At 56.2% G+C, this 26,311-nt stretch overlaps 2 protein-coding genes across 4 annotated transcripts in view; one reads left to right on the top strand and one right to left on the bottom strand.

Moving 5' to 3' along the window:
* ADORA1 (adenosine A1 receptor) overlaps positions 1–7,779 on the bottom strand; it is a 25,216-nt gene extending 17,437 nt beyond the window's left edge. The window contains exons 1-2 of one of the 2 annotated variants that reach the window (XM_065038353.1): positions 7,404–7,779; positions 6,655–7,040 (exon numbers count right to left, since the gene is read on the bottom strand). In XM_065038353.1, the coding sequence (XP_064894425.1) occupies positions 6,655–7,040; positions 7,404–7,595 (578 nt within the window). In that variant the 5' untranslated portion in view covers positions 7,596–7,779. Of the gene's footprint in view, positions 1–6,654; positions 7,041–7,215; positions 7,335–7,403 lie in introns of those variants that run through there. The other variant, XM_065038354.1, reaches the window with a different exon arrangement.
* Positions 6,927–26,311, top strand: MYOG (myogenin). 2 transcript variants are annotated; one of them, XM_065038380.1, is made up of 4 exons: positions 6,927–7,065; positions 20,548–20,985; positions 24,443–24,524; positions 25,674–25,952. In XM_065038380.1, exons 1-4 carry the CDS (start codon positions 6,994–6,996, stop codon positions 25,793–25,795), a joined length of 714 nt encoding a protein of 237 aa, XP_064894452.1. In that variant the 5' UTR covers positions 6,927–6,993; the 3' UTR covers positions 25,796–25,952. The 2 variants fall into 2 exon arrangements, with proteins under 2 accessions (XP_064894452.1, XP_021147097.2); XM_021291422.2 differs by lacking the exon at positions 6,927–7,065 and having other exon boundaries at positions 20,362–20,985; positions 25,674–26,311.

The raw sequence follows: 26,311 nt of genomic DNA, 5'->3' as shown, positions 1-26,311 counted from the left end.
GGAAATGATGGAAATGATACCCAGCATGGGGACCATATCTCTCCCTGCTCAGAGACACAGGTGGGGAGGACACAGGGTGCTGCTGCTCGAGGCATCTGGAGGCCATGCATCTCCCCTTGCCCTTTCCATGCAGAATATTTGGGAACAACCCTGAATATCAGCAAATCCGGAGCATCCCTGCACACTATTCACTGCTCTTCTCCCCTTCCCTCTGTGCTACCGAGAACGGAACATCCTCCAGTCAGATCCTCACTGCATCCCAAGGAGGGGGACACCCACAAACCCCAGAATTGCCCCACAGAGTCCTGGAGCTGGGGACACTTTTTAAAGCCCGAGTCTCCTGCTGGCTGGCACGGCAGCATCTGCAGCTTTTTCGAGTGACCTGATTTTGTCGGCAAACGTCTCGTGGTGCCACTGCAGCAGCTGTGCAGGCTCCGGCCGAGCTGATCCAGACATCCCCGCACTGAGGGAAGAGCCAGCGCGGCTTTGATCTCTGACTTAGCACAGTCTCAGCTGCAAATTACTCTACAGATCACAGACTCAGGCTGCAAACCGGCTCACCTGGGTATTTACCAGGATCTCAAGACTGACCTAACCTGCTGGTAAATCCCTTCCCCGTTTCCAAGGCTCTGAGAATTTTGGCGATACCAGAAGGAGGGTGTTGGTTGCAGACCGGCACAGCTTGTCCGTGCACCCCGGGCTGGTTCCAGCAGAGCTTGGTGTGAAACGCTGTTCTGATTTAGCACCTGCACGCTGAGCTGGTGCAGGGTGCTGGAAACTGCAGTTGGGAACAGCCCTGAGTCTCCAGCACATCTCTGAACTGTCATTCCTGCCTTTTTTTCCCCATCCTTGATTCAGATCTGCCTGTTCCTTGGGAATGAAGGTCTCCATAGATCACCCTTGTTTGCTAAAAATACACCTGGTGGAAGGCAGCCAAGGAAGAAATAAAAGAGGCAGCTGCAAGGACCTGCCAGTCACCAAAACTTCTCAAGTTTAGGAAAAATGGGAGTGTTTTTCTTGGAAATTCAATCTGCTTTTGCAGGGACAGGGCCTGTAAGGATGGATGGCATCTTTTCATTGCCTAAAGGAGGTTGATGAGCTCCTGGGTGCGAGGACCCCACAGGTCTTTGAGCTCATGCGCCTGGCTCTTGGTCACCTGGAAACTTTTGAAATGTTCCCTCTGAATTTAAAAATAAGCCTCAGAAGAGCCAGGGCACGGTTCATTCACTTGCCTGGCTAGGTAGGATCACTCTTGTTTATTGTCTGCTGTGTTGGACAGGTTGGCTAGAGACATGTCCAGTCACCTTTGCCTCCCTGGGAACATGTCAAACATGTGACCTCAGATTTCCCTCAGATGCAGAGGTTGGAACCCTTGAGCCAGCCTGAAAAATCGTTTCTGAGGTTTGACACCTCCCCATTTCGGTGGGTACTGTCCCCAGGGGACCAGGTCGCACCGGCCCTGGGGTCACCACGTGTCCCAGCCTGGTCCAAAACCCTCCCCATCTCCATCCCGGACACATCTGCTGGGTCTCAGGGCCCAAGTGTCCAGGGAAGTTTCCTGTCACATCATGGTGGGAATGCTGGAAGGACTTTCCATGGGCTCTTTGGTGTTTTAGTGCCTGGATATTTAGGCCAAAGCAGGGTCTGATCCCAACATCCTCCTCATCCCCCATTCCATGGCAGCAGGGAGCTCATCCTGCCAAGACCCTCCATGACCTCTTGGCGGAGGAAAGTGGGGAAAACCATCTCAGACACGTGTCCCGGTCTATGACCCAGCTGGACGAAGGCGACGAGACTTCCTGGGCTTCTCTGTTACCCAGCCCCAGCTGGCCCCACGCCTGTGGCTCTTGGCAGCCTTGGAGAGAAGGGGAAAGAGCACTGCAATCCCCGCAAAAGCCTGGAAAACAGCATGGTCAAGGGGGAGAAACTTTCCCCTTCCACCAACGTGTCCATCCGGGACTCGCAGGCTGCCTGCAAGTCTTCCTCACCTCCCGCTTGCAGTCCAAGGGATGCTCCTGCCACCCCTGAGCTGGGTTATCTCCTCACGTTCAGGACAGGGAACTTTGGAACCACCAGAAAATGCTAACGCTGTCCCCAGAGCCGCCCACAGACCTGCATCCCAGCCTCTTGCCCCCCTCATTTCTTAGCAATTTCCAGCCCAGTTTGGTCTAATTTCTGCAGCTCTGTAGCCTCACCCGTGTGTTTGCAACCTTCGGCAACACAAAATGCATCTTGGCCCAGCGGGATGTTCCTCGGGATGCTGGAGGGCTGGGGGGGTCACCCTAATGTCAGGGCCCAGGCACAGAGGGTGGGGGTCCCTGATGTGGAATGAGAGACTCCATGTCCACAGGCTCTTGTTACCAACAGATCTGTCCAGGTTTTTTTCTTCCTGGCACATATTTAAAAGCGTTTGTGGAAAGAATTGCTGGTCCAAGACAAGCAGACAGGGGTAAAACCCCCAAGAAAACCCTGAGATGGGACCAAGCTGCAACGGTCCATCCAGCATCCCCACGCCAGCAGCTCAAGCATGTCCTGAGGACACTGACTCCTCCTGCTGTGACCCTCTCCAAAAAGCCCAACACATCATCACAGAGCAGAGCCAAGACACCCAAACCATCCTTGGAGCACAGGCTGGAGTCAAAGGAGCTACATCCCCCCAAACATTCTTCCGGCACCATTCCCTCCAGCATCCTAAAGGAGCTACATCCCCCTCAAACATCCCTCCAGCACCGTCCCCTCCGGCATCCTAAAGGAGCTACATACCCCCAAACATCCCTGCGGCACCGTTCCCTCCAGCATCCTAAAGGAGCTACATACCCCCAAACATCCCTGTGGCACTGTCCCCTCCAGCATCCTAAAGGAGCTACATCCCACCCCAAACATCCCTGTGGCACCATCCCCTCCAGCATCCTAAAGGAGCTACATCCCACCCCAAACATCCCTGTGGCACCATCCCCTCCAGCATCCTGCCGCCGGTCACCGCAGGGACGCCGAGGGGCCAGTTCCTGCCGGACGCCCCCGACCGGCTGCTTCCCCTCCCTTTGAACTTGTTTCATCTTCCTCAAGTGTGGCTGCAAGAGGGAAGTTTGGGCTGGACCGGGGGACCCTGCTGTGCCCGGCTTGGGGGGGTGACAGGACGGGGGTCCTGCCTTGCTGCCGGATGCGAGAGGGGACATGTGAGCTTTTCCACCAGCATGAAGGAAGCAAATCTATTTTAGGTGGTTTCCAGCAGTTCCTGTGGAGGCTGGGGAGCCTGGTACCCTCTGCCCTAACCTTCTCAACTGGAGTGATGCTCTTGCATCCCACCACAGTCAGGAAAAGGCCACTTGTGGGGAGGCAGTCTCCTCCAGAACCCAGCAGTGAGGACAGATGCTACCAAGGGGTTTGGGACAGAGAGTAGAGGGTTTGGTGGGATATCCCACTCCCTCAACCATACTGTGGGCACAGTGCATGCCTTGGGTTTGCCTCTGAGAGCAGGAGAAAGGAGCTGCCAACCCAGAGACTCGCTCCATCCCCCCAAATCTGCTTCCACCTTCCACGAGTGGCCGATGTTACTCCATGTTTCTGTGGCCATGGGAAACGTGGTCATATGAGCCCAAGATGGAGCAGCAAATGCCACTTGGGCATCTCCCGCTGCCATCCCGTGGCTCATGACAAATGTCTCAGGGCACCATTTGCTCAAGACGCTGCCAGCAAACCCCCATCCCAGGACAGCAAAGCTCCCAGTCTCCCCTCAGGGCTCGCCCTCTGGCCAGGTGCGTGGCAGCGGCCGGGTCCACGTGTTTGCTGAAGAAGGAGAAAACCTGTGGGCTGTTCCCCAAACTCACAGCCCCAGGGCCGGGTGTGTGTGGGCAGCCGGGAGCTGGACCTGGGCTGCGATGCACCGTGTTCCCCCCTCCCTGCCAAGCTGCGCTTCCAGTCCCCGCTCCACCTAATTAAACAGAAAGCTAGTGGTGACTTTGCTTCTCCTTCAGACAACACTTCCCAGCCAACAATCTCGTTGTCTTCTCTCCCCAGTTGGCCAGAATGTGGCAGGGATGTAAAAACCCATGCACACCCCTTCATGGGACTAAATGGCCTCAGGTTGTGCCAGAGGAGGTTGAGGTTGGATCTGGGGAACAATTTCTTCCCCAAAGGGCTGTGGGGCATTGGAACAGGCTGCCCAGGGCAGTGCTGGAGTCACCATCCCTGGAGGGTTGGACAGACGGACATGAGGTTCTCAGGACATGGGGCAGTGCCAGGGGTGGGGCAACGGTTGGACTCGATGATCTTGAGGGGCTTTTCCAACCAAAATGATTCTGTGATTCTATGATGCTGGCTGGCCATGTGCCAGAGGGATGTCCCCACTCCATGTCCTGCCAGTCCTCGGGATGTTGCTGAGGCACAGACTGCCCCGCATCACTCCCCATCTCTCTGAGATGCCATCACTGCCTATGGACCCCCAGGGACATTGGCAGCTCCCCCTGAGATCTCCCAGGCAGGAGTGGCCACACGTGTCACCAGGGGCCCGAGTCCTGCCACAGTGTCACAGGCTCTCAGCATCCTGCCCCAATTTGCACAACAAGTGGGTTCGGTGTTTCAGTGAGGGACGGCACCACAAAGACACAATTTGAGCTGTCAGCACTGGAAAAACGTTTGCAGTATCATCTGCTGGCATCCAGCAACAGGTTGGGAGAAACTTGAGGCATTTCAGATTCTGGGAATACTCTTTAGCGGTGTTTTCTGTCCTATTTGCCATCTACAACGTTTTGCTGCTGCTACGCCTAGGGCACAAAATCACCTAAAATCATCACATTTGCCAACTGCTGGGAATTCACACCAGGGAAAGAAGGAAACATCCAGGGATAAGTGAACAGGAGAGCTGGTGCAGCCAAACCCTTCTTGTCGAGGCTATGAAAACTTTCAGTATTAAAATAGGCTACAAAACGTCAGAGGAAAATCTCATGATGCCGAGTGCTCAAGCACAGAATGAGACGAGAAAATTCAGGGTCGATATTGCACGAGAAAAACCCACCCAAACTATACACAGCAATAACTTAATGTTGCTCCCAGGAAAGCTCCTGGGCTCACGGCAGAAATCTGCTCAAAAAAGGCTCATTTGATGCTCAGAGGCAGCAAGGGAGGAAAAAAGACAGAGTTTGTTAGAAAAATGACAGATGTGAGCGAGGCAGTGTTGCTATGTATAAAGCCATGGTCCTCCCACACCTGAACCCATCCCCACCGCACTGGGGATGCAGGAGGACCAAAAAAGCACCGTGAGCACTGACAGGGTGAGAATCGCTCCTGTTACACCGACAGCCTGGAAGACGAGGATTTTTCGTAACATAGAATCACACTTAGGGAGAAAGTTTGGAACAGGCTGTGAAATCGTGTGCGGCAGGGAGGGGGTGGGCAGGGACTGGGGGTTTGGCCTGTGTCCCCCTCCCTTCTGCTCCATCGCTGAGCAGCCTGTGGCTGGGGGAAAGTCCCAAAGTAACAGATCTCCAGCCTGACCCAGTGGATCTGGGAACACCAAGCACATCAGAGCAGCAAGTCGACCGCGACACAGGTGCCTCCTGTCCCTGTCCCCATCCCTGTCCAGGAAGGTGATTCCTGCCACAGGAAGGGTCTGACACCCACTGGGGTCTGGGCAGCACCTAACACAAGGACATTGGGTCCCTTTTGGGGGGTTTTTGTGCTGATGAAGGGTCGTGGAGCCCTCTGGCAAATGGAGGGTGTATCGGAGCTGCAAAGGGGTCAGTGGGTGACACGAGTTGGGTGTGTGCTCAGCCATCCTGAGTTTTCCAGCAGCGCTCTCGGCAGCGGGAACCTTCCCCGAGCCGACAAGCCAGACCAAGGTGTCCCTGCAGCCCCGAATGCCCTTGGAGAGAGCAAGAGGGACCAGTGGCAGTGGCTGCACAACCAGGACGTGTGGGCTGCCCTCGAGCAGCACTGATTGTGGGTGTCACATCCCCTTCCAGCCCCACTGACACGCCCCGGTCCCCCTGCAGGGAGGGAGTCAGCCATGAAGTGGTTAAATATCTCCTCCTGCAGCAGCAAAGTTCAAATAAAGTGCGTTCTCCTCATTTATGCCCAGTGGTATTTGCTATGGACTCAGCTTTGACAACAGACACAGATGATCAGATGGACAAAAACAAGGAGAGAAGCCATTTGTGGGGCAGCCCCATGGCCAGGGATCTCTCTTGGGTGTGCCTGCCCCACAACACATCCCAGTCTGTCACCTCTGGTCCCTTAAAACCATGAAGCTGTGTCGCACATGACCACTAGCAAGCAGGTTATTACCCCCAGGCTCCCCATGGCAAGGGAAAACCTGGGCTGAACACAAATCTATTGTCTCCTTTCCACTCCCTGAAGCACCCCGCGGGTGCTCTCCCATGTGGGACACATTTGTCCCGGTCGTGGGGATCAGGTGCCAAGATGCAACCTCTGCCTGCACACCCAGCACCCCCTGACCTCCCATTGAAGCTACTGGAGGCTCTGGGACCCACCCCCAGCCCAGCCTGCCCCAGTTGCTGCTGCAGCCAGATGTGTCCGGGCCGGCAGAGCGGAGGAAGGACCTTTCTCCTAGCGCTTCTCCCAGAGTTTGGGGCATCCTCACTCCCTTTTAACCCCCCCAGCAGCCACTGCAGAGCCAGTCCCGACGTGTTTTCCCACCTGACAGGGATCTTCACCCGCAGGTACCGATCCACGGCAATGGCCAGGAGCGCCAGGATGGAGCTCTCGGTGAGGATGAGGACGGGACAAGCCACCATGAGGCAGCTGTAAAACTCCGTCTGCGGTCCGATGTTGATGATGATGGCCAGCGGGATGACCAGGGCCCCCACGGCCACGTCGGCCACCGCCAGCGAGACGATAAAGCAGAAAGTGGCATCCCGCAATGCCTGGTTCATCTTCACAGCCCAAATGACCAGGATATTCCCCGGCACGGACACCAAAGCGATGAGGACTTCGATGGAGATGTAGGCAGCCTGGAAGGCTGAGACGGAGTGTGCCATGATGCTCGGGTCCCCTCCCCGCTCAAGCTGGGGTCCCGCGGTCACCTGCAAACGCACAGGGAGACAGACGGTCAGTAACTGCGCTGCGAGCCGAGATGCAGCCTGTGCAGGGGCGGGGGGGGGCGGAGGGAAACACAACAAAACCAACAAACAAAACAACCCTCTCCCGTTATTGCCTCCCCTGGGGCTGCCCCCTCCTCGGGGCGCATCCTGCACCCACCTCCATCCCGCTTCACAACCGAGCGGGAGCAGCCGGCTGCCCCGGGGAGAGCAGCGGAGCGCTCGGGGCCGCCCCCCAGAGCCCCGAGGGGCCGGTGCAGCCGGAGCGGGCCTCCCCCCCACCCCCAAACTGCTCCTCCCCCGCCGACCTCGCACCGCCTCCCCCTGCCCGGTCCCGACCCTCCTCACCTTGTCCTGCAAGCCGAGGGCTGGTTTTGGGGGTGCCCAAGATAACAAGAGGTTCTTACCCGCAGGGTAACGGGGGGGACATGCTGGGGGGGGAGCGGAGGGATGCTCGGGGAGCGGACTGGGCTCGGTCCCGGTGCTCGGCACCGTTGGGCTCCCGCAGGCTCTGCCAGTTCCCAGCCGGAGCGGGAGCATCACATGGTGCGGCCGTTCCAGGCGTTTAAAGAGCGACTGACCCGATTTGGGGCTCGGCGGGGCCGGGAAGAACCGGGAGGTGCAGCGGGGGGGGATCCGGCAGAGGGGGGAGCAGCGGAGGCAGCGCCAACCCCGAGCTCCCGACACGGGTCCGCTCCCGGTTTTAGCATTAGAACCGGTTTTTGAGGTCGGGTGTGAGCAGAGGATCCCGGGGGAAGGTGGAGAAGTGGAGCGGGGGGGGCGGAGACAAGCACCCAGAGCTCCGGGTCCAGCCCCAGCACCCCAAATCAGACCTGAACCCACCCAAAGTGCTGGGGTGCTCACCCGGGCTCTGGGTGACAAAGACTCACCCCAAATCACTGCTGGTGATCCCCAAAGACCCTTCACCCACTGGACGGCACCCTTGGGTGCTGGGAGGGCTGCACCCCCATGCTGGTGAGCGGGGGCACAGTGTCCCTTGCATAGGAGCTGTGTTGGTGACAAACAGAGCTGTGGGGGCAGACGGAGGGTTTGTCCTTTTCCCAGAGGTGGCTTGTGAAGGAACGGTGACCCCAAACCGGTCCTGGTTCTGGACCAGACACATTTCAGTGTCCTGGGAGAGGTTTAGGGAAAAATGGCCACCCCAAAATTTCCCCCGCTGGGCTGAGTAGCACAGAGGCAACAGGTCTGGGGGCTTGATCGTGGAGCTTAACTGCTAAGCCCCCCAGGGCCCCCCTCAGGTATGGACCGGGCACCTGCAAGGCTCATCCTGCCCAGGAGCAGGGCTGGTTCATCCGAGTGCTGCAGGGGCCAGGACCAGCCCCAACCTCAGATTTGGGGCTTTCCCAAGCCCCATCAGCTCCTCTCCACATCCTTTCTCCCTCCTTTGGTGGGACTTGTCTCCTCTGCCATGGTCAGAGATGTCCCAACACCCAGATCTGCCCCTTGGGGCAGACCCTCAGCCCCCTCCTCCCTCCCAGCCTGCACTCCCCAGGGCAGGGATGGGAACAGCTGTGGGACCAGCACAACCCCAGCACTGGTCTCCTCCATCAGCTGGTGGCCCATGGGCTTCCCCATCACCACCTTGGCCAAGTAGTCAGCATGGGGCTGGGGGGGTCAAGCATCTGCGAGCAGCCAGGGACAGTGGCAATGTGCCACCTGGGCCAATTAGCTGTGCCAGCAGCAGGGCGAGGGGACCTGACTTGGATTTCAACGATCAGTTTGCTCTGCAGAGAGAAAAATAAACGGAGGATGGCGGGTGCACGTAAACACCGTGCTATTTCTGGGAGGTGTTTGCTGGAGCATCTCGCGGCGCAACTCCTCACACATCCTCCACTGCGGGGAGGAAGATGTTACCCCCCTATAGAGCTGGAGCCCTAAAGCTGTGGCAATGCGTGAGGTGGGGGCACAAAGGGCACCCCCAGAGAGCCCCGATACCCCTCGCCCAGCAGCTTCCCAGGGTGAGCATCCCCGCAATCAACCTCTGCCTGGGAGCAGAGCAGGAAAACCGGCAGGTTCATCATGGGAGAGCAATGCGGAAGCAAACACGGGCAGGTCCTGGCCTAATTGTATGCAAATCTCCTAAACAGAATGATTAAAAAACCACTCCTGTTCCTTAGTGGATTTGTAGTTTGTTCCCCCTCCCTGGACTCACGGCCCAGTGTACTTAATTTTAGCAGCACCTCTAAAAAAACCCCATGGTGTGCCAAAAATGAGCTGCCTGGCTGGGAGTGTGCCCGAGCACACAGCAAACTGTCCCAGCGCTTTGGCAAAGGTTGCGAAGGTTGAACGAGCAAATGTTGTTGCAGGTGGTGGCACAGAGCCCATTCCAGATGGACATGGCGTCATCTGCTCACCCTCGTGGACACCAGGTTGTTGTTGAGTGTTGGAGATTCCTTAAAAACTCATGAAAGGTAAATTTTCTGGTGAACATCAAGCACCCAGAAGGTTGTTTAGGTCTTCCAGGCTCTTGCTGGGGTTTGGAAGGAGAAAATGGCCAGAGAGGTGCCACAGGTCATGATGATCCCAAAGAGGTGTTGGATGATGATGCTTAATGGCCTCAGGTTGAACCAGAGGAGGTTGAGGTTGGATGTGGGGAACAATTTCTTCCCCAAAGGGCTGTGGGGCATTGGAACAGGCTGCCCGGGGCAGTGCTGGAATCACCATCCCTGGAGGGGTTTAAAAGGCATTTAGATGAGTTTCTTAAGGACATGGTTTAGTTCCAGAGTTAGGCTGGTTGTGGCTGAACTCGATGATCCTGAGGGTCTCTTCCAACTGAACTGATTCTATGATTCTACAGGCAAATACTCACAGGAGAGGTGGGACGATGGAGGGCACAGAGACATGGGGTGGTTTCAATGCTCCTGCACCAGCTATCCTACCTCAGCACCTCCTGTGAGACAGGGACAGGACCCAACCTAAGGAACGGTTCGTGTCTGGCTCTGTGCCAGTGCGATGCACCCAAGGGTTTGGCGTGTCGGGGCCGGCTGAGCCAGCCCGCCCTGCTGACAACACCAAATCCCGACTGAACACCCCCAGGGCTCGGCAGCAGCCAAAAAAAGCTTTTCCAAAGAGGCAAGTTGGGGCCAGGACAGCTCATTTCCACCCACCTCCTTCAGCCTTTCTTGGGGGTTTGAGCTTTCCCCCTCCTGCCTCAGTTTACCTACATGAAGAGCAGCTCCGCGCTGCCATCCCGGGTGCTCAGGGTAGAAGTTGTTGAGGGTTTCTCTACCTCTTCCATCATGGAAACCATCTCACAGCCCTTTTGGTCATGGAAAGGGGCCTCTTAATTAGGAAAGTTAATTAGGAGCATGGTTGGTGCCAGCAGCACAGGGCTGTGTGCTTAAAGGGCTGACGTCTCTGCAAGATATTAATTAGGATGAGTGACCCTCCAAACACCATGGTCTGGTGGGTGCAGACAAGATGGCACAAGGTGAAAAAGGAGCAAACAAAGCGAAAACCTGGCGCTTTTCCAAGGATGCTGAGATGCTGCGGAGAGATACTCACCCAGCAACACCAGCCCTGGGGCCACCGGTCCTGTGACACGGTGACACAGAGCCCTGGCGGGACTTTACTGGGGATACAGGGCTGCTCCACGACTTGTGCCCAGTTTGTGTCCCATTTAACAGGATACATGGCCCTTAGGACATGATTTTGGGAGCGAGGAGCACCACGCTTTTGCAGGGTGACGCATCCCTGTCTGGGCTTTGCAGCAGATACTCAGCAGCAGTGACACAGCATCGAAAAAGATTCCTGGGAGATAATTTAAACCAGCAAATCCCGGAGGGCGGCCAGTGAAACAGCTGCTTCCCCACGGACTGACCCTTTCCACCAAGCGCGTTTCAGCTCAGAGCAGGTTTTACCGCGCGTTGGCAGCGCTACCAATGCCCGAGGGAGAAACTGAGTCACGGGGGGTGTCTGTGGCCATTCACAAGTGGGTAGCAGCATGAGGACGTGCCCCACGTCCCCTCTTCCCCCATGTTCATGAGGCTCCCATGCACTGGTCGAAGAGGACAAGCCCCACCGGGTGCCCTGCCAGATGTCAGCCAGATGTTGCCTGCAGGCAGCTGGACCCTGGCCAAGCCGCGCGCCTTGGCACAGCCGGATGCTAACGGAGCTTTTGCGCTTTGCTGGCAGGGAGGAACTGCTGAGACATCGCTCGATGGAAGAGAAACCGAGTCCAAAACCCGGCGCACCCTCCACCAGCGCCGCCCTTGGCACAGCGGCGGGTAGAGCAGAGGTCCGGCCCTGCGCCCTCGCGCCCCATCCCGGCCCTTTGCCTCCTCGCCGCCGGATCTTCCTCACCACACACTGGGTTTATTTTAATCCCTAGGGAGCCCCAGGAGCTTTATCAAGCCCAGCTGCCGGCCAAGAGCTATTCCTGCCCAGCGCTTCCAGCAGCCTCGGCAGCGTGGGAGGGGGTTAAACCTTTTCACCCGTGCAAATCATGTTACAGGATGGTTAAAGCTCTTTGCCCCCACTCCATGGCTACCCCTAAACAAACCCAGTGCTTTTTTAGGCTCTCTTTTTATTTGAAATGGCCTGTGGAAGGCAGGACAGCACTTGGTACCTCCACTGAGCTGTGCCCATGGGGAGGGAGGAGGGACGGGTGCCAGTGGTGGTGCGGGTGGTGTGAGTGCTCCCGAGCGCGCGGCGGTGATGACAGATCCTTCTGGGGCAAAGACTCGTGTGAAACAGCAACTTTCCAGGAAAGGAAAAGAAAAGGGAGAGGGGAGGAGGAAAATGTAAAAGGAAAAATGTGTCTTCTGCGAGTCCTGGTTCACTGCGCGACATGAATAAGGGGAACTTCTTCCCTTGATGGATGTCCGAGATGGTATAATTTTCTGATTGTTTTGGGGGGAAATGTTGGGGTGGGGATGAATAGCTGAGTGGGTGTTTTGCCTGGGAGACCCCAGGGCTGGTCCCAGACCTGGAGCTGTGGTGGCCTGGGGACATGGGCTCTTATCCCCCGCACCCCATAGAGGTGGTGGATGATGTGGGGTGAAGGACAAAGCAGGGGACAAAGGAGTGACAATGACAGAGGGAAGCAGCTGAGCTGGTTCAGTGTCCCTGGTGTGAGGATGGAGCAGAGCCCCACTGCATGGGACGTAAAGCAAAACCACGTCCCTGCGACTGCTGTTCCCAAAATTTGTATTTCTTGCTTTTGAAACATGTCCCGTGTTTCTATCCTACAATTCTCCACTTTTAGCTTCCAGCTGTCACTTTCTGCATCTTTCTCAGCTTTCTGGGCAGATCTCCATTTTGGTAACTGGGATTTTTTCCCCAGACACTTAAAAACCATCACCACATCACCACCCTTCAAAGCAAAAGCTCTTCTTCCATCTGATTCTTGCAGCTTCTGAGCCAAACCAATCTGAGAATATTTTCTCCCAACTCATCTAAGGATATTTTATTTCCAGAAATTAAGTCAGAGCAGAAATTCACTGGGCATGGCCTGTGTATTGTAGGAAAACGCAGTTTAAACCCTTCCCCAGTTTAAACCTGCAGATTCCTATCGGAGACATGGAAAATTCTTTATCAGCAGAGGGGATCCACCTCCTGCCCCTTTCACCTTCTCCCCTTCCCGCTGGGATCCTTTCGCCGTGGGCCCGGAGCAGCACAAACATCACCCGAACGGTCTGAGCACAAACAGCCGCGTGCTCCCCGGGGGACGGCTTCTGCGGAACGGTGACGCTGCCGCGGCACATGTGACATTTTGCAATTGCACACAGCAACCCCAAGCTGGTGGGTGGTGACGTTCCCACAGCCGGCTGCTTTCCTCGGGGACGAGTCCCCTGCCACCAGCCTGGAGTCGGTGTCAGCCTCGGGGGACACGGGGCAGGGAGCCTCGGCTGCTTCTCCTGCTCTTTGTCCCCTGGCTCCCCTGGGTGGGGAGGATTTGGGGTGCAGGACCCAGCCCGGGGCTCACCCAGCCCCAGGGGGATGCGGATGTCACCGTGGGAGGAGGGATGGGCTGGGACAACACTGGGTTGGAGGGCAGAGAGCTCCAACAGGTGTGAAGGCAGCTGGGAGTGTAACCCCAAATTTCCTCTCCGCTCCCCCAGGATCAGCCCTTTCCCACAGAAAGCCCCGGCCAAAGTGGTGGAGATGCAGGGATGGGGCAGGGGATGGACAGTTCCCCCTCCATGTCCCCATCCCATGTGTTCTCCTGTGGGGATGAAAGAGGGTGACACCCCATCTCACCCCTGCTTGGCCTTCCCAAAATATCATGGGGGCCAGGAGCTAGGGTGCTGTGTCTCTGTGTATCTCCCAGGTTTAGAGAGGAGCTGAGACCCAGCACTGGGAAAGAAAAATCCAGACACGGCCCCAGGTGCACCACAGGGTCCCCTCCTGGGGACAAGGGACGTGCCCAACCCCAGGGGCAACAGGGGCTCCAGGTTTCAATGCCCTAAACAAAAGCTCTTGATAAGGCAGAAAGCAACCCAAATATGTCAGTAGCCAAGGGGTTTAGGTCACCCCAGTCATTTTACTCCCCAAAAGTGATTAAATTCATGGGGCCAAAGGGACCAGATGTGACACAGACACTGGGCAAGAGCATCCTATGAGTGACAGAGGACGCAGCTCCTGCAGGAGGAATATAAAGGAAGGAAAAAACCTTCAAGGCACATTCCTGTCCCTCCCAATGGGGTGAAAGCTGAGCTGACCCCCGGAGAGACTCGAGGGCAAGTGTTGCTGCCAGAGCTGGGGCCAAAGTTTCCTTCACCAGGATGATTCCACCTCCAGCCGAGCACAAAAATGCAAAGGAAAGGGTTTCCGGGAAGTTCCCCCACTTCCTTGGAGCCTCCCCTCCCTGGTTTGGGATGTTTTGGCCCGAAAGTTGACCAGGGGGCCTGGGAGGGGGGCAGAAACCAGAGGAAGCCAAACCCCGGGAGCTATTTTCAGCCCTCGGGCAGGAAAAGCACCTGCTGGGGTCATTACGCTGCGGGAAAAAACAAATCTCAAGATTTTCTCCCCAGGGGGTGGGAAATGAATAGCCAGGCTATTCCTGATGGGGAATCAGGGCTGGATACGGGGGGGTCACCCTAAGGGGTTCCAGGTCCGGATCAGCCCCGGGTCTGCACCCCAGATGGGGTTTCCTTCCTACACCCCCCAAAAAAGGGGTTGAAGGGATCTGAGCTGCTTTTGGCCTCTGGGTTGGGGCGTGCAGCCCTGAATGGGGACTCCATGTGCGGATACCCGGGCTGCTGGTGCCCTCTCCTGTCGGCTGCACTGCACGGCCACAGCGGCTGGAGGGATGATGGTTTCTCCATCCTCCTGGCAAGGAGCCCCTGGCCTCAGTCCCCCCGGGACCCTCGGGTGACCTGGCCAAGGAATGGGGGGGTTATTCTTGGTCACAAGCTCAGGGCTCCAAAGATTTGCATTTCAAGACATTTTTCCTCGTAGGCAGTTCAGTGGTTGAGAGGGGCTGGAAGGAGCTTGGTCCCCCCTGATGGGATGTGGGGAGCACCCCAAAAACATCTGCCCCACTTTTGCTCCCTACACCAAAACCCACCAGCCTTCCTCACTGCTGCCAGCCCTTCCTCATCCTCCCAGCTCTCACCTCCCCCAGCTGTGGTCCAGCTCCATCAGCTCCTGGGCTGCAGGACACCCCCACAGTGGGTGGCCCAGGAACCCCCATGGGTGCAACACCCGGACCCTGGTGTCACCGCTGCGGGGTCAGGATTATCCTCCAGCCGCTCGACCAGTCCTGACAGCACGTGCCAAAGTGACCGACAGCTGAGCATGCGACTGGGAGTCGGGGTGTTGCCGAAGCACGACCCCCACAGGGGGCTGAACACCCCAGCAATGGGGAAACCCAGCCTGGGCTAAGCCCACAGCCACTCCTTGCGCTAGGAATCTGCAGGGTGAGGCCCCTCTGGATGGGTTGGGTGTCCCTCCTTGGGGACACTGTTGGTATGTCACAGGGAGGGTCTGCTGTCCCTTCTCTCCTTGGGCATCCCACCCCGAAGCCACAAAATCTCCATGACCCTCCCTCCCTGCAGTCCGAGTTACCACAGCGTGTCTTACATAGCGGGGTCACTTTTCCTTGTCCCGACACTTGCTGTCCCATGGGGCGGGGACAGAAAAATGCAGGAGTCACCAGTTTCTGTCCTGAAAGCCCCATCGCAGCATCACCAGCTCCTTTTTCCTTCTATTCACCAGAACCTCATCCCAAAGCATCAGCCCTGGTTTGGGCCATGGGGTACAGCGGGATCGTGCCCACCATAGGGACAAGATGATGGTCACCCCCGGCTTGCAGCCACTCGCTCCCTCCTGGCTCCTCCACCATCCCCACGTGGCTCCAGGGGTCCCATCTCAGGGCTGTCACCTGCCAAGGGACTCTGCTGTCCCCAGGTCCCATCCCTGGGCCTTGCGCCATCCCTCTGGCCCTGCCAGCTGTCCCGCTCAGGGGGTCGAATAGCCACCATATGTCACTGCTGAATCCCTGGCATCCATGGGGCTTCCTCCAAACACCCACCTGTCCCCCCACTCACCCCAGCCAGACTCTCCCACCCCGGGGAAAACAGACCCTTGTTGACAACCCAAGTCTGCCCCGGTCCCTCTGTGACACATGTGGGGACAGCCCGGCCAGTGCCACCGTGCAGGGGATGGAGTGTCGAGGATGTTCCTGGCATGGGGGGACTCCGGATGGGAGAGTCCCCTGTAGGGTTTGCTTGTGGGGTTCCTGCTGGGTCAGTCCCTCCTCCGGCTGGAATTTAGGGCTGCGGAGGGAAGGGGAAGGGCCACGTCTGGGTCATGGGGTGAGGGAGGTCACAGCGGGGCAGAAATGAGGTTTAGTGCTGGCAGAGCATCCCCCAATGACTGTAGGCAAGCAGGGGGGTCAGGGCACCCAGTATGGTCCCCAGACTGGGAGCCAGGAGGCTGGTGTGTTGGGGCACCTGGTTTGATCCCCAGACTGGGGTCCCAGTAACTGGTGGGTCACAGCACACATGGTGGTGGCAATAGTCTGGGGGTCAGGGTGCCGTTAATATGCTTGAACTGGGATGTGGTGGATTGGTGTGTTGGGGCACCCACTATTGTCCTTACACTGAGACCCAGCGAACTGGGGGCTGCCCAACCACCAGCTTAACCTGTTGATACCCAACCTTGTAAATACAGTTAATATCAAAATACAACCTTTGTCCAGCAGGACATTATACCCCCATTGTTATCCCTGGTTTCCTGATGGAGAAACTGAGGCACGGAGGCTGACACCTGGGGTCATGGGGATGAGAGGAGAGGTGGGGACCGAGGATGCTGAGCCCCATGGGGACATGGTGCTGCAGGGACATGAGCAGCCTCATCCCAACACCCTCCCAACCCACCAATGAACCCAAACTGGGAGACCTGGCACATTCGGGTGAGAAAGGTGTTGTCAGCTGGTACAGCCACATCCGCTCCTGTCCCAGCTGGGGACAGACAGCAGGACACCATCCCCATTGTTGGACCTAAAACCAGTTCCAATCCCCAGCAAGCTGAGAGGTGACTGTGCGAGGTACTAGTGGGGATGGGGTTGACGGGGCAGGTTCTGCTGTGGCCCCATCGCAGCTGAGCAGCTGTCGCCATCCCAAATCTCCATTGAGCAGGCACGTCGGAAATCCCGGGTGTCGGAGGAGAGCTCTGCTCTGCATTCCTGGGCCGGGAGCGGGGAGAGGGCCAAGCATCTCCCCGCCGCCTGCAGCTGCTCCTAAATATGTTATGACTTGTCACGGCGGCAGGAAGGGATGTCGGCAAGCCTGGAGAGCCAGAGGGGATGTGGGGTGGTGGGGTGCCTGTGGGGGACAGGAAGGTGGGTCCCATTGGAAATGGCATTTTGGTGGGACTCCTTTCACTGAAATCCCAGCAGAATGGGCTCTGCTGGGTCCAGGCCACCCCTGACCTCTCCCCATCAGTGGGATGGTGCTGTACGCTGAGGCTGAAGATGCTACCTCCACCACGCAGCTCGCATCACCAGCCCTAAAACCTGCTGCTTTTTCTGCCCTTTCCAATGGAAGGAGCCAGCCGGCACCACCCCTGCCATCGCTGCTCCAGAGTGTGGACTGTGCAGCTCTGAGCACAGAGCAGGGACGTGCACTGGGTGTGAGCAGCTCCGTGCAGGAGACAGGGTTGTGCACAGGGTGTGCGCAGCTCTGTGCACAAGACAGGGATGTGCATCAGGTGTGTGCAGCTCTGTGCACTGAGCAGGCATGTGCATGACATGTGTGCAGCTCCATGCACCAAGCAGGGACATGCACAGGGTGTAGTGCAGCTCTGTGCACCAGGCAAGGATCTGAACTGTGTGTTTGCAGCTCCACGCACCAAGCAAGGGTATGCACAGGGTGTGTGCAGCTCTGAGCACTGAGCAGGGATGTGCTCTGGGTGTGTGCAGCTTTATGCACCAGACAGGGATGTGCACTGGGCTGCAACCTCCTTATGTACTTCCCTGAAACTCAGCAAATCAAGACCATCATCCAGAGTGGGAATGCAAAACATTCGGAGCAGCCCCTAGAGCACCTCTCCATGACCCTGTACTGTGGATCTGGCCACCAGCTTGGGAAGCTGCCCCAGAGGAGCAAGGACAAAGCCTCCTGGCTGGGATTTTCTCAATGGATGGGTATTTTTAGCTCGGCCCTCGTGGCTGCCCGTCCCCGGCGGCTGTGACGGGGTGAGCCGTCCCCGCGAGGCCTCCGCCAGCCCAGAAGGTCACCCCGTGACGGATCGCAGCACGTTCTGCCTGGCGCTCACACAGCGTTCCTTTGTGTCCCTCCCAGCCGCCCCCATCCATCACTACTAACCTGACAGCCGGCAGCAGAGCCCTAATCCCCCACCGGCTCTGAATTACCCGGGGCGCAGCCTGCAGCCGCCGTGGGCACCCAGGGGACCCGGGAAAAGCCACCCCGCTTGGCCGTCCCCCAGCAGCCAGCTATGTGGGTGCTCAGAGGAGTGTGGGGTGTGATGGGAGACTCTTGGTTCTCCAGACACTGGTGTCCCTCAGCGATGGCCGCTTGTGTGGTGGTTATCGTTATCCCTGATTTGATAACTGCCAGGATGGACCCACCGACCCCACTGTGTCGTAGAATCACAGAATCATTTTGGTTGGAAGAGACCGCCAAGATCATGGAGTCCAACTGTTTCCCTACCCCTGGCACTGCCCCATGTCCTGAGAACCTCATCTCCGTCTGTCTGACCTTCCAGGGATGGTGACTCCAGCACTGCCCTGGGCAGCCTGTTCCAATGCCCCACAGCCCTTTGGGGAAGAAATTGTTCCCCACATCCAACCTCAACCTCCTCTGGCGCAACTTGAGGCCATCTCCTCTCATCCTGTCGCCCCACTGTGTCTGGGATTGGGGTCAGCCTCGGCACAGAGGGTCTGATGGAGCAGCAGAGCTGTGGCTGGGCTGGCACAGCATTACCCGCCTCTCTGTGTTGGTGACAGCGTGGACAGCCTGGATGGGACATCCAAAAAGTGCTGGGGTGAATGTAGGTGCTGGAGCTGCCACCCCCTTGCAGGGTCCTTCCCCAGTTCCCATCCTGCGCTGGTCCTGGGTGACCTTCCCTCCCTGTCCCCGTGAGCTGCCTCCACTGCCTGCTCAGCCACAGGGACACGGTGGCATTGGTGGCCCATCGGGGCTGCCTTGACCCAGGGAAAGGCCACTGGGGTGGCCGCCACTTGCTCTAACGATGCTGCCCGTGTTTTATGAAGTGCTAAATGTTTGACTGCTCTCTTGTCCGAGTCTGCCACATGCCCTGTGGAGCCAGTTATGTCACCACCGGGTTCCTCATCCTCCAAACACCCCCTTGCAATTAAAAAATCTCATTTGTATGGTCCTGCAGGGCATCGCTCGCCCAGGGACCCGGCTGCAGCTCGAGGGGCTCACCAGGGTCATGTCCACAAGCAAGTGCCACCGAGAAGGGTCCCCACGAGTGAGTCAAACTGCTGGATGTGATGACGTGAAGTTGATGTGGAGCCCTTGGGTTCAGGTTATCCCCTCCTAACAGCTTCACGCCTGCAGCTGGCGATTCTCAGGGACAAATCCTGCTTCTTCCTCGCTCTTTTAGTGCTTCCACCTAACACAGGGGCTGAGCCGGTGTTCTGATTTCTTTCCTTCTGGCGTATTTTGGGGGTTTGATTAACCCTGGTGAGCGCAGAGGCTGTGCCAAGGGTGGACCCTGGGGCTGTGGGTCCTGCTTTTCTTACTGCAGACTTTTTATAGATTCTAAAACTGTGTAGAGAGCAAATCCCAGGACTGAGACCCGGGGAGAGCTGGAATCAGAGTGAGGATGCGCTATAAAGCTCTTAGCCCCAAAGAAATCACGGTGAAGAGAGAAGAGCATGGTGGCGAGTGCCAAAAAGGCCAGAAGTTAACCCAAAGTGGGGAAGGGAGCTGGCAGCGGGTGCAGGGAATGTGCCGGGGTGGGGGGATTTGGGGAAGGAAAATCCCGGCAGGGTTGGCCCTGCGCTTGGCCGACATTCTTTCCACTGACCGATCCCTTGGCTGGAATCTGGCCTGGAGCAGGAATAGGAGGAGAGGGGAGATGGTTTCTGACATTCCCGATGGAAAAAAGAAAAAGAAATAATCCCTTCAGAAAAGACAAAGCTGGAATAACATAGTCGAGCAGATGGAGTCTGTAGGGAAGGGCTGGGGATGGGTTAAAGTCTCGCCCATGCTGCTGCTCATGCCGGTCTGTGATTGTGCCTCAGTTTCCCCATTGGGAAGGGGTAACTGATGTGTCTTTGTTGGGAGAGGCATGCAGCAGGACAGCATTGGGGATTTGGTTTATCTGCAAGTACAGACGGAGTGGAGATGAGCTGGCATGGGACAACAGTGGGGACACATGGGAGAAGGTGTCCCTTGGGTTTGGTGCAGGGGAGAAGCCACGAACGTGGATTTTGTGCCAAAAGTGCCGCTCTGGGATAAGAGACTTGACCAAGGACCTTCAGGAAGCCCATGGTGGAGGAAAAGCAGGCAACAGAGTGCAGGGGTGTGAGGGGCTAGGGCAGCAGCGACAAAGTGACAAGGGTGTCCTGGCCACAAGGCCAATGTGGGCTCCCCCCACCAGCCTGTAACTGAAGGGACCAGATGATGCAGGAATGCGGGGGGGAACTGGCAGCCACCCACCATCCCCGCTGGCACCCCTGGGCTTGAACAAAGCCCTTGTTCGCGGGGCGGCCGAGCTGCCCTCCCAACCGTGCCAGCTCCCCCGGACCCCCCCGGCGTGGCCGCGGTCTGGGGCAGCGTAATCCCCGCAGGGAGAGCACATGAAATCAGATGGACAAGTTTTGATGTGAGGCAGCAGCTTAGGCTGGGCTCAGGTTTCCTTTAGGTTTTCTATATTTATCTCCGTGATTTAATGCCAGCGCCGGGGTTTAAATGGCACCAAACAGTTGGCGTGGGGAGAGGGAGCAGCCATCCCCGAGCCGTGCACACGTCCCCGAGCCGCCCGCGCGCCCATGGAGCTCTTTGAGACCAACCCCTATTTTTTCCCGGACCAGAGGTTTTACGATGGGGAAAATTTCCTGGGCTCCCGTTTGCAAGGCTACGAGCCATCAGCATTCCCTGAGCGGCCCGAGGTGGCCCTGTGTCCTGAGGGCAGGGTGGCTTTGGAGGAGAAGGACTCAGCCCTGGCCGAGCACTGTCCTGGGCAGTGTCTGCCGTGGGCGTGCAAGGTTTGCAAGCGCAAGACAGTGTCCATCGACCGGCGCCGGGCGGCCACGCTGCGGGAGAAGCGCAGGTTGAAGAAGGTGAACGAAGCCTTCGAGGCGCTGAAGCGCAGCACCCTGCTGAACCCCAACCAGCGGCTGCCCAAGGTGGAGATCCTGCGCAGTGCCATCCAGTACATCGAGCGCCTGCAGAGCCTGCTCAGCAGCCTCAACCAGCAGGAGCGGGAGCAGAGGGACTTGCGCTTCCATCCTACCGCCCCCCAGCCCGGGGTGAGTGTCCCCAAGTGTTCCCCAGGGTCCCCAAATCTGGGCTGGGCACCAGCATGGGGATGGTGACCTGTGGGAGTGATGGTCTATGGGGGTGATGGTCTATGGGGGTGATGCTCTTTGGGGGTGATGCTCTTTGGGGGACGTGGTCTGTGGGGGTGATGGTCTATGGGGATGATGACTTTTGGGGGTGATACTTTATGGGGGTGACACTCTGTAAGGGTGGTGCCCTATGGGGGTGATGCTCTGTGGGGGTGGTGGTCTGTGGGGGTGATGGTCCATGGGGATGATGATTTTTGGGGTGATACTTTATGGAGGTGACAATTTATAAGGGTGGTGCCCTATGGGGGTGATGGTCTATGGGGCTGATGCACTTTGGGGGTGATGCTCTATAGGGGTGAAACACTATGGGGAGTGATACTTTATGGGGGTGATGTCCTATGGGGGTGATGCACTTTGGGGGTGATGCTCTATGGGGGTGGTGCTCTATGGGGGTGATGTCCTTTGGGGGTGATAATTAGTGGGGGTGACACTTAGTGGGGGTGACACTCTATAAGGATGATGCCCTATGTCTATGGGGGTGATGGTCTATGGGGGTGATGACCTTCGGGGGTGACACTCTATAGGGGTGTGATGCGCTTTGGGGGTGATGCTCTATAGGGGTGATGCTTTAGGGGGGTGATACTCTATGGGGGTGATGGTCTATGGGGGTCACAGTCTCTAGGGGTGATGCCCTACGGGGGTGTTGCCCTATGAGGGTGATGGTCTATGGGGGTGATGCTTTATGGGGGTTACACCTAATGGGGGTGATACCCTTTGAGGGTGATGCCCTGTGGGGGTGACATTTTATAGGGGTGCTGCTCTATGGGAGTGATACCCTATAAGGGTGATACTCCATGGGGGCGGCACCCTATGGGGGTGACACCCTATGGGGGTCATGCTCTGCAAGGCCAGTAGCTGTCTTTCCCTGTGTATACACCTATAGATCTATGTATGGATGCAGTGAGGGCTGTGTGGCCCAGTGCTGGAAACGCAGTGAGCGCAGCACGTGTGCTTGGGCTTGAGAAGGATGATCAAGGCAAAACCAAGATAAAAACAAACACCCAAACACCCCCCCCAAAAATTAAATTGTAAAAATAAGTTAAAATAAGGAGATTACATTAATAAAATATAAAATAAAATTAAATCCCCCCGCTCACAGACACACACAATCCTGGTTTCTCCCTACAAAGTGACACAACCCACAAAGCCCCTGAGCAAACACCATCGGGGCCGTCACCATGGGGTGTCTGGGCAAGCGCTTCCCTGCCGCTCTGAGGACTTGGATACCAAAACGTGTAGATAGATATGGTATAGATATAGGTGCTGGTGTTGATATAGATGGTATCGATACAGATGATACAGATGATATAGACAGATGTAGATGCAGAGGTAGGTATATGTATAGGTCTTGATGGTATAGGTGCAGATATAGATGATATAGGTACAGGTTATACAGATAGAGGTAGGTGTAGAAGTAGATATAGGTGGTACGTCTATGGATATAGATACATACAGGTAGATATAGATAATATAGGTATGGATATGTATGTGGATATTGATATGGTTATAGATGTAGATGTAGATGATATAGATGATATAGATGAGATAGAGATAGAGATAGAGATAGATAGAGATAGAGATAGAGATAGAGATAGAGATAGAGATAGAGATAGAGATAGAGATAGAGATAGAGATAGAGATAGAGATAGAGATAGATAGAGATAGAGATAGAGATAGAGATAGAGATAGGGATATAGAGATAGAGATAGAGATGATAGAGATAGAGATAGAGATAGAGATAGAGATAGAGATAGAGATAGAGATAGAGATAGAGATAGAGATAGAGATAGAGATAGAGATAGAGATAGAGATGATAGAGATATAGAGATAGAGATAGAGATAGAGATGGAGATGATAGAGATAGAGATAGAGATAGAGATAGAGATAGAGATAGAGATAGAGATAGATAAAGATGATAGATAAAGATGATAGATAAAGATATAGATAAAGTTATAGATATAGATAGAAGGACTTTAAAAGAGGCACAGAAAAGTGAAATTCACCAAGATTCCTCTTCTTTCAGACTAAGGGATTTAAGGACCAAACCACAAAATACCCTTGTAGCCCAACATGGTACGTTTAGAGCTTGAATAAAGGACTGAAAAGGCTTTTAAGCTCCATCCTGTATAGACTTCAGACTTCCTGGAGTAAATCCAATATATCCACTTGGGTTTGATTAGGTCTGATTTGTTGGCTGTTGCTGCAAATGTGCCCAAAACATTGCAGGGCAGTTCCTGTGTCACTTCTGCTCCAAGTTGTCCCTTCTCCATGGGGTTCACATATGGAGTGCGAAATCCAATATTTTTGGGAAAAAAAACCATCCTATCTGTAAGAATTCCATACTTCAGTGGGAAATAAATCCAACTGTTAATGAATTAGCCCTCGAAGCTACAAGTTTGTAGACCCAAGGTGCCATTTCTAGGCTGCTACAAATAGCTGGGTCCTTGGGGTTGATGCTATAAATCATATTTGGGTTTTAAAGCGGGCAGGCATCCACTTCTAAATAAAGATACACAGACCAAAAAGAAGTTGATTCTGAGCTTTGTTGAGTAACGCTCTCATTTTTCAGGCCGTCAGCTCTTTTCTCTGAAACAGCCGTTCAGACTCAAATCCACAAAACAAACTGCCAAAAGAGCTTCCCCAGAAATCCCCTTGGGCTGGCCTGGGGGTGTCCAGCCCCCGGGTTGTGTTTTGTGAGCCTGAGTAGGTGATTTTCAACAAAAAGCTGTTTTACCAAAGTGTATTTGTTCATCTCTGGCCCTTTTTTAGAGTCACTGAGCAGTTTTTTTACCTGCAGTGGGTGGACAGTTTCATTCCTCCTGTGTCCAGAGCCCCAAACTGAGATTTTTTTCAGCCTTTATGGTTCGTGGAATCACAGAATGGTTTGGGTTGGAGGGACCTTCCCAGCTCCCCCAGTGCCCCCCTGCCATGAGCAGGGACATCTTCACCAGCTCAGGTTGCTCAGAGCCCCGTCCAGCCTGGCCTGGGATGTCTCCAGGGATGGTTCATCTACCCCCTCTCTGGCCAACCTGGGCCAGGCTTTCACCACCCTCAGGGCCAACAATTTCTTCCTCATGTCCAGCCTGAATCTCCCTCCTTTAGTTTAAAACCATCACCCCTCGTCCTATCGCAACAGCCCCTGCTAAACTGGTTAACAAAGCATCTGCCCCGATGTGTGATGGGGACCCCAAATGCTGTCGGCTCTCGGGGCAGCTTTGTGGATAGTATGGATGTTCCCACCTCTGCAGAGGGATTGTGGTGTGGGGATGATCCCCCTGGGGTGTTTCTGTGGTGGCCGGTGGGGTTTGGTGGGGCTGGGGGCTGTGAGACCCACAGTCCATATCTTGGCTCCTTGCAGGCGGCCGGTGAGTGCGGGTCCGGCAGCTCGTCCTGCAGCCCGGAGTGGAGCAGCCAGCTGGAGTTCGGCACCAACCCCGCAGGTGAGGTCACCCCCATGTCCTGCACCCTCACTGGGCTCTAAGGGGACACAGCTGTGGGGACACCGCATCCTGGGGCAAAGCATCACTGAGCCGACCCCCCGCAAGCAGGAGATGCTCAGAGTAGAGGACAAAAGGAGCCTTGTCCCCCTCTCCCCACCCCACTGTTGCGGAGAAATGAGCTCATAAATCCTCCAGTGCTTCCTTGGCTGGATGCTCAGGGACTTCAGGCTTCTCCTCCTGCCTGATTTCCCCATGATATCTGTTCTTAGTGAGCCCTGGAATTGGTCTGCAGCAGCTTGGTCCCCATCAAGGGTTTGTCCCTCACTGTCCCTTTGCTCAGCTTTGCCCGCAGCGGTGCTGAGCATCACTGAGCATCGCAATCCATCGCTGCCCCGGGCTCCCCACACCCCCTTTGCAGCTGCTGCTTTTTTTTTTTTCCATTCTTGCAGTCACCCCAACCCAAATCCACCTGTTTTTTTCCCCCAGAGGTAGAAACTTAAACCTCATTTGCCAACAGACAATAAAACGTAAAAAATTGTCCAAAAGTTTGAGTCCCTGTTGCCCTCTCCAGGGGAAGGTCTCAGCCCCTCAGGGCAGGAGCGGGAGTGGGTCCCCAGGTCTCTCCAGCCATGTGGTGGGATTGTGGGTCTCCTCTATGTGGAGCCAGAAGCTGTCCCCAACACATGGACCCTGTCCTTAGCACACGGTCCCTGTCCTTAGCACAAAGTCCTTGTCCACAGCACATGGTCCCCATACCCAGTACATGGTGCCTGTCCCCAGTAAATGGTCCCTGTCCCCAGCATTTGGTCCCTGTCCCCAGCACATGGTGCCCATCCCCAGCACATTGTCCCTGTACTCAGCACATTGTCCCCATCCCCAGCACAGGGTCCCTGTTCCCAGCACATGGTTCCTGTCCCCAGTACATGGTCCCTGTCCCCAGCACATGGTCCCCATCCATAGCACATTGTCCCCGTCCCCAGCACATGGTCCCCATCCCCAGCATATGGTCCCTGTCCTCAGCACATTGTCCCCATCCCCAGCACACGGTCCCTGTCCCCAGCACACGGTCCCCATCCCCAGCACATGGTCGCTGTCCCCAGCACATGGTCCCTGTCCCCAGCAGGACCATCATGCCCTTGCTCTCTGCAGATCACCTCCTGGCCGATGACGCCGCAGAAGACCGCAACCTCCACTCGCTCTCCTCCATTGTGGAGAACATTGCCGTGGAGGACGTGGCCGTGACGTTCCAGGAGGAGCGGGTTCAAAACTGAGCCGGCACAACACCCGGCGGCTCTTCGAGCTGCTGACGGGGTGGGAATAAGATGCTGGAAGGGTCCAGCCGCTGGAAATCGTATTTACCCCTCTGGCCTCGTGGACCACACCGCTGGAACCACTCACCTCCATTCCCACTCCTCGCAAAACGCTCCCGCTCGCCCAGCTGGGAAACGCCGATGGGGAGAGGTGGGATCTTGGGGTGCCGCGGCCCCGGTTCCCACGAGGGTGGCCGCGCGGCGTCGGGCTCTGCACCCCCTGTGTGGGGGCGGTCGGTTTTTGGGGGCCAATGTGTGTGCTGGGTTCGCTTGCTGATTTTCCTTTCCAAGATGCTCTTTGACCAACGTGTCTCTCTGGCTGGTGTCCCGTGGGTGCTGAGCCCTGCGGAGGCTGCGCGCCGTCTTTTCTACTGATCTCTGTGTGGAGTTGCCATTTGTTTTTGTTTTTCTTAATTATTATTTTTGCTAACTTATTTGGATTGTTTTTTTTTAAATAAAGGCATTTGTTTGAACTGC

The sequence above is a fragment of the Columba livia genome, chromosome 22 (assembly GCF_036013475.1).
Source record: "Columba livia isolate bColLiv1 breed racing homer chromosome 22, bColLiv1.pat.W.v2, whole genome shotgun sequence".
In the NCBI taxonomy this organism is placed as follows: domain Eukaryota; kingdom Metazoa; phylum Chordata; class Aves; order Columbiformes; family Columbidae; genus Columba; species Columba livia.
This window is presented reverse-complemented; position numbering and strand designations above follow the sequence as displayed.

Bases quoted from the DNA above. Each gene is read 5' to 3' on its own strand.
- MYOG (XM_065038380.1), top strand. From the start codon at position 6,994: ATGATGCTCGGGTCCCCTCCCCGCTCAAGCTGGGGTCCCGCGGTCACC. The intron at 7,066-20,547 runs GTCAGTAACTGC...TTCCCGGACCAG, and splicing joins AACGCACAGGGAGACAGACG to AGGTTTTACGATGGGGAAAA. The intron at 20,986-24,442 runs GTGAGTGTCCCC...GGCTCCTTGCAG, and splicing joins CTACCGCCCCCCAGCCCGGG to GCGGCCGGTGAGTGCGGGTC.